At 37.8% G+C, this 7,662-nt stretch overlaps 1 protein-coding gene across 1 annotated transcript; it reads left to right on the top strand.

Moving 5' to 3' along the window:
- Positions 1 to 3: 3 nt before the first annotated feature.
- Positions 4 to 2,986, top strand: LOC123964996 (myosin-6-like; the record flags this gene model as incomplete). Its single annotated transcript, XM_046041606.1, has 10 exons — positions 4 to 156; positions 280 to 445; positions 528 to 652; positions 740 to 1,048; positions 1,133 to 1,336; positions 1,420 to 1,716; positions 1,831 to 1,935; positions 2,042 to 2,137; positions 2,228 to 2,362; positions 2,863 to 2,986. Coding segments are annotated over 10 exons (1,611 nt in total), but the record flags the coding sequence as incomplete, so codon positions are not given.
- Positions 2,987 to 7,662: the final 4,676 nt, after the last annotated feature.

Consider the following 7,662-nt stretch of genomic DNA (forward strand, 5'->3'; position numbering starts at 1 on the left):
GCTGAGGAGGCAGTTGAAGCCGTGAATGCTAAATGTTCGTCTCTGGAGAAGACCAAACACAGGCTGCAGAATGAGATTGAAGATCTCATGGTGGATGTAGAGAGGTCTAATGCTGCTGCTGCTGCTCTGGACAAGAAGCAAAGAAACTTTGACAAGGTTGAATTTAAATACATATGGCAATTTTGCTCTTTTAGATGAACAACAGCATACCCTTTGACCTCATGACCTTAAAACGTAAATATTTCAGATCATTTATCTAAAATGTGAACTGTCTCTCAGATTTTGGCAGAATGGAAACAGAAGTACGAGGAGTCTCAAACAGAGCTTGAGGGCGCTCAGAAGGAAGCTAGGTCTCTGAGCACTGAGCTCTTCAAACTGAAGAACTCCTATGAAGAATCTCTTGAACATCTGGAGACCATGAAAAGAGAGAACAAGAATCTGCAGGGTAAGGGTAGCAGCAGCATAAATTACAGAATTTGCTCTAATATCTAAACCATTATATGATAATGCAACTTTTTGTTTCTCAGAGGAAATATCTGATCTCACTGAGCAAATTAGTGAGGGTGGAAAGAATATTCATGAGCTTGAGAAGATTCGAAAACAGCTGGAACAAGAGAAGTCTGAGATTCAAACAGCCCTGGAGGAAGCAGAGGTATGTTCAAATTATATACTTGAACATGTTTTGGTAATTGATAGTAACTAGTCATTCATTTCATTTTCAATCTTTATTTCACTATAGGCCTCTCTGGAGCATGAGGAAGGGAAGATTCTGAGAGCCCAACTTGAGTTCAGCCAGGTTAAGGCTGATATTGAGCGCAAGCTGGCCGAGAAAGATGAAGAGATGGAGCAAGCAAAGAGAAACCAACAGCGAATTGTGGATAATCTACAGAGCTCTCTTGAGGCAGAGACTCGCAGCAGGAACGAGGCGCTCCGTTTGAAGAAGAAAATGGAGGGAGATCTCAATGAGATGGAGATCCAGCTTAGCCAGGCCAACAGGCAGGCTGCTGAGGCCCAGAAACAACTTAAGGCTGTTCATGCTCATCTGAAGGTATGCATAGTCCAAGGACACCTTGGACTTATTATATTGTCATTTTATATAACTTGCTTCATAATAAATGTCACACTCTTCCAGGATGCTCAGCTCCAGCTTGATGACTCTCTTCGAGCCAATGACGATTTGAAGGAAAACATCGCCATCGTTGAGAGGCGCAACAATCTGCTTCAGGCTGAAGTTGAGGAGCTCAGGTCTGCTCTGGAGCAAACTGAGAGAGGTCGCAAACTTGCTGAGCAAGAGCTGCTGGATGTTAGTGAGAGGGTGCAGCTACTGCACTCACAGGTAGACTTTCACCGCACCTGCCACCAATAGTTTTATTATAAATTTAGTGATGAATTCTAAATGCAAATTTTGCATTTGACTAGAACACCAGCCTACTAAACCAGAAGAAGAAGCTGGAGGCTGATACAACCCAGCTTCAGACTGAAGTGGAGGAAGCGGTGCAGGAGTGCAGAAACGCTGAGGAAAAAGCCAAGAAAGCCATCACTGATGCTGCCATGATGGCAGAGGAGCTGAAGAAAGAGCAGGACACCAGCGCTCACCTGGAGCGTATGAAGAAGAACATGGAGCAAACTATCAAAGACCTGCAGCACCGTCTGGATGAAGCTGAACAGATCGCCATGAAGGGAGGCAAGAAGCAGGTGCAGAAGCTCGAGGCCAGGGTGAGTATAAGTAGGCTCTTTGAATCATTTAAATATGTAAAATAAACAGCTGCTCTTAGTAAAGTACAGAGGTGTTGGCTCACCTTTGTTTTGACTGCATACTACTTCCTGCAGGTCAGGGAACTTGAAACCGAGGTGGAAAATGAACAAAAACATGCCAGTGATGCTGTAAAAGGAGTGAGAAAGTATGAAAGACGTGTAAAGGAGCTTACCTATCAGGTAACTATCAATCTATTTATGCTGTGCAAATTACATTCTGATTATCAAAATATATAGATCAAAATATATATACATTTTTAATTTATCTTGTTTTCACACGATTTAGACAGAAGAAGACCGAAAAAACCTAGCACGTCTTCAAGATCTGGTGGACAAGCTGCAGCTAAAGGTCAAATCGTACAAGAGAGCTTCAGAGGAGGCTGTAAGTACTGTGAAAAATCAAATGCCAAACTTGCATCTTACCAGTGAAATTATTGGATATAACATGTAACATGGTGTGTCCGTTCTACAGGAGGAACAGGCCAACAATAATCTCACCAAGTTCCGTAAGCTTCAACATGAGCTGGATGAAGCTGAAGAGAGAGCTGACATCGCTGAGTCCCAGGTCAACAAACTACGTGCCAAGAGTCGTGATGTGGGCTCAAAGGTCAGTTATGTGTGTTTCGTGTTGTGATATATTGTATTAAATATAATTATTTATTTCTTGATTATTAAATAAATGAAATTAATACAATATAAATTACAATATATTCTTAATTTTTGTCCCGTCTGACTACTGTTTATGAGTCAGTCAGTATATTGCCACCTAAATAGTGTACAGCGTGCACAAACCTCAACAAACCTTTGAAATATTATTTTGAGGCTTCTGATTGGTCAACATGGCTGTAGGGGTTAGGGTTATATTGCCGGCAGTTGATTTGGCATGTTCTTGACAGTGCCGCAATTGTGTTTTTGCATTTCATGTGGAAAGAGAGGAAAACCTCTGATTATATAAATACCCGTGTATGTATATACCATAATATGTACTTACTAATCCATAGTGAATCTTAGACTTTTAACTTGATTGCAGCATTGCTTCACAAATTGCAAAGCCTTAAAAATAACAAAGATATGTGTTTCATTGTCTATTTCTCATTCTCATTTCAGAAAGGACACGACGGGGAGTGAACCTCAAGGAAGGAATTCTAGTTTCTGAGACACCTGATGTCTGAATAGTGTCTCCCTAAGCATGGCAATTCTTCAGTAGAATAAAATGTATCTGCATCTCAAACTGTGCCATGGCTTTTTTTTGTAACTTCACCATATATATTAGTACATCTGAACAAAATTCTGACTAATAAGTTAACTGGGGTCTTTTAGCATGTTTGTAACAGGTCTAACATACATTTATTCAATGTGATGGTAAAGGCAGATATAGCCATTTCTATTACATAATTAAAATGCATTTCATATTTTAAAATGAAGTGTAACTGATTTATATAATATAACCTGTTCATAAAATATTGTGTGTACACACATCATTGCACAACAACTCCAAACAAACTGGATCATTGTCTGTAAAAATCTGTATTGCAGTTGTTATATATAGTAAAACACTGATGGACAATTAGATTTTTGCATACAGGACAAATTGTGCCTTACAACCTGGTTGTAGCTTCCACTGTGACAAAAGTTGATCAGTATTTTAATGGTTGTAGGATTTCATCAAGACAGCTTTAGAATGTCTTACTTTTCATTAGCTGTATGCATTTCATGGACCTATGTCCAATATAGTAAATTAATCAAATGCTATACCATAAATATGTCTGTGTTTCAAAATAGTTATTGCTGAACATAAGACAATGATTATTTATGGGCAGGGAGTTTAACCTGCTGCACTTTTTAACCACAACCAACAGTTACCAACCACAACCACAGTGTAGGAACACAACCTTGAGTACACTTCATCACTGGAGGAGGGTTGAAAGGTTGGCTGAATTACAAAATTGATTTATCTTTTCAAAGCATGATTTCACTGGATGTTTGGCAGTGGATGGGGCCCTAGTTAGTTTTAGTTTTATGGACTTAAAAACAGCCTGCAGATCAGATAAGCTGACTGAATGAGATTTCACAAAGATTTAAATCAAGTTATGATAAACAGTATTGTGCTAAATAGGAAAATCTATGTGATCTACATCCACAACATAATGCACCTTCCCATATAATCAATACCTCATCATATACAGATGTTATAGATAATTTTCAATTATTGACCTATTATGATGTTACAGTGTCATTAACATAGTACAATAGCGCAATTCTCTTATCGACTCACCTGTTGAGGTACTCTTCCGGAAGGTGTCTCATTTCTAAGATTTGTGACGTTTCACAGTAAAAGCCTAAGAGTGAAAACAACAAAAGCATGAAATGTAGAGGAAATTGTGACCAATGGCACTTTTGCTCTCTTTCAGTTAAGTGTAATCTTAAACATGCAATATGTTTACTGATTAAGTGAAATTTCCATATATCAGCAAATTAATATAAAAAAAAAAAACATTTAAAAGAATATATTTAAGGAAGCTTACCGAGTATAAAATACAATATAGACAATAACTTTTTGGTCTTGGCACTATAGCAGACATACTACAAAAGTAATTAATTACAATGTCACTAATTAGGGATAAAGATAATAATGGAAAGGAAAGCTTTTCTCCAAAATTTCTCATAAAAAAGGCATTGCTCATTTTCTCAAAGAAAATTCACCTATACATTTCTTCACTATCTATCTATAAGAACTAACATATCTCAAGTAACATTACACACAATATAATTTAAATTAAACATATTGCAATTACATTTCATGTAACTGAACTTAATATTTAATGTAATTCAAACAGTACCTTTTGCTCTGTTATGCTCAATGTCCGGCCTTCATCAGCAGAAAAGCCTTCTAATCTATAGGAGTCTTACAGTTCTGTGTGCAAACCCAGCAACCACTAACTTCAGAGTCTGAATGGAGACCAAGAGAAAGGGCAAGACAAGAGAAGGACATATGGAGGCAGGGTCCACTACTCAACACCTCCTCAAGTGACCCTCAGTGAATAACAGACATTCCAACAGTAACTGAATCTGAAACCAGAGTTGGCTCCGATTTCAAACTTGATCGAGACAAGGTGTCTCACACCTTCCCTTGTGTGTTCATGTGAGTGGAGAAGTCAGAGACACAAGGACTCCGGACAGCTGGGAATGGGACCTTTGATGCAAGGCTGACGTCTCCACTAATGCCTGGAATAGATTAGAGCTATGTAGAGGAGTTCAGATTCTGGTATGAAGGCAAGGCAAGGCATGTCCACTGTATGGACAAAAAACTTCCTGTTTTAACCTAGGCTAACCAAGGTTCATTGGTAAAGTATTAGTATAGTATATCTGGGCCTGCCTAGCGTATGATATAGTGTATGACACGCATGCAAATGGTATGTTCAGTTTTAACAAACACAGTGCAGATACGAGTAGTTTTGTTTGTGTTCTATATGGCAGGTAATGGAGTGCAAATGTATGTAAACCTGTCCAGATAACTAACTGGAGAATGTGTCTATGGTCCAGAAAGTGTTGCTATACGAGGACATTTACTGTAGTTTCATAAATATAGACCTTGGTGGAGAGTGACGCCTTTAAGTTACAAGAACAGATGCAACAACAGATGTATTGGGAGGCCCTAAATTACACAGCAATGAATAGGGCAAGCTGTTAAAGAATATAATCTCCCTTTGCAATTGTAAATTTCAAACATTTATTTAGGACACCTAGATTCTGTATAGAAGTTTTTTATGGAATTGAAACTCAAGCATAGGATGAACATTTCATCATTTATCAGAATAATTTATATTCTTTGTAATAGACTATGGATGTGTTTTCTTGCCAGATTCGCACACAGCAGTTATAACTGCAGATTGCAAGCTGGACGCGAAACTCCACTGAGCTCTGCGCTCTGTCTGAACAGCCCAATTGGTTAACATGGACAATCAATAGATTCATTATAATTTTGTAAACAGAAATGACCTGACCCCTCACAAATTCTATCTAATGAAAGTTGTCAGTGATGCTCTTCAAAGAGTCTGGGCACATTTCTTTACATAACGTGGGAAGGATGTTGCTTCCAAACTGACAGCTCTTATTTCAGATACAGAAGCATACAGGTTATTTTTGAATAAATAATTTTAAAATATCATAGAATTCTTTATTTTATCCATTTCCTTTTGGGGGTGGTTAGACAGGGCTGAGGGTTGAGGGAAGTCCTGCTATGGGTTGCTATGTTTCTCTGAATGATATGTCACAGTGTGTTTAATGGCTGCATTTTGTTTGTTTTTATATCCTTGAATAAAAAAGCGCTTGTCATTAAGATGTTAAGCCAGAGCAATGTTAAGTAACATAGTTCTCTCAGCTTGTAATGGCTAAGATGTATACATTGTATGTGTGCACGAGCATTAATTATGTTAATTCACATGTTGGAAGGTTGGAAGCATACTGTATGGGATGTGAATTTCTTTCCCTCTGGAAAGAAGTTAGGTACTTACATGGTTGACCTCGTAGCTAGTTGGTCTGGTTCAGGAATAAACTGTGTATCATTATAGATGGTTTTTTTGCAGTTTAGTGGAGAAAATGTAATGGACGTATACTTCCATAGTCTGGACTGTTACTACAGAAGTGGAAAAAGGTCACTGTCCATGGTGCAGACCTTCCTTCCTCCCTGTTCACCCTTCCTTCCCTGTTGTGACTCTACAGTTGATGCAAAAAACCCTTCCTGAATACAATGTTAAATCCTACTTAATAATACAAGGATCAGTTTAATTCAGTCTAATGAGCCCTAGGAGAAACTGAACCAGACATATTTGAATTCTTAACAGGATGTAATGATTGGAATTCACTGCATAAAACTGGACTAAAAGTTGAAATACTGATATCAAAATACAAGTACAAAATTGTTTTGCCAATGAATGGACATGCACTGCCTCTCAAGAATGTCTGAATAGGTCCCATATAAAGCTCTACACTGCTATACTGTTGTTCCAGATGGTTGTACAATAAGTTATTGGCTGTGTATTGCTCGATTAACTGTTGCTGCTCCTCTTCATATAAAAGCACTTCGCTTGTGCGTCATGAGCTGACCCCAAGCTGTCCTCTAAATCATTAGTGCTGTGAAGGCAGCCAGCAGGAATTTCACGGGTTATCTTTATGCCTAAGGATACAATGCCATGCCAGAAGACAAGGACATGGGTAGAAGCAAGGGTACAACCAACTTCTGGAACTTGTCTAACCCATTTTAAACATGTCGTGTTATAACCCTTAAGGCATGTTTCCACATTGACCCCAAAAGATTTTAACAGCTTGCTTTCACAGTAAACACAATTGGCCCAGTAGTAATGTCTCTTTTTGTGTTTGTTTTGTGGTAAATTGATCAAGAATACATTTTAAAGTAGGATTTAAAGGCATGAAATGAATGCCTGTTTATGACGAAAAGTAACTGAGTTGAGAATTTTGTTAAAATCATCATGAAAATGAGATCGGTGTACAGAATGAAGCATGAAAATTGAAATAAATTAAGCACAGTGGGTAATATTGTCTCCAAATACCATCTTAAGCCCTGTAGTAACATTCGCACGTCTAACTATGCTTTACTGTATATTCAGCAAGAACAACTTCTATATCTGATATAACACACCACATAAATACATCATGGACCTGTGATAATTAGATGTTATATTTAGCATCCAAAACTACATTTAAAATCCCATTATAGTTGAGCTATAGCCATTCTAACATTAGACTTTACTGTCTCCATGGCATGGCACATGATAACAACAGGCTACATGTGCGAATACCTATATGACTATAGATTTAATTTTGGTGAAATTATTTTGTATATATTTTTGCTAATCTGAGAAATTTCAGCAACTAAAATTAATTCAA

The sequence above is a fragment of the Micropterus dolomieu genome, unplaced genomic scaffold (genome assembly GCF_021292245.1).
Source record: "Micropterus dolomieu isolate WLL.071019.BEF.003 ecotype Adirondacks unplaced genomic scaffold, ASM2129224v1 contig_7801, whole genome shotgun sequence".
Lineage (NCBI taxonomy): Eukaryota > Metazoa > Chordata > Actinopteri > Centrarchiformes > Centrarchidae > Micropterus > Micropterus dolomieu.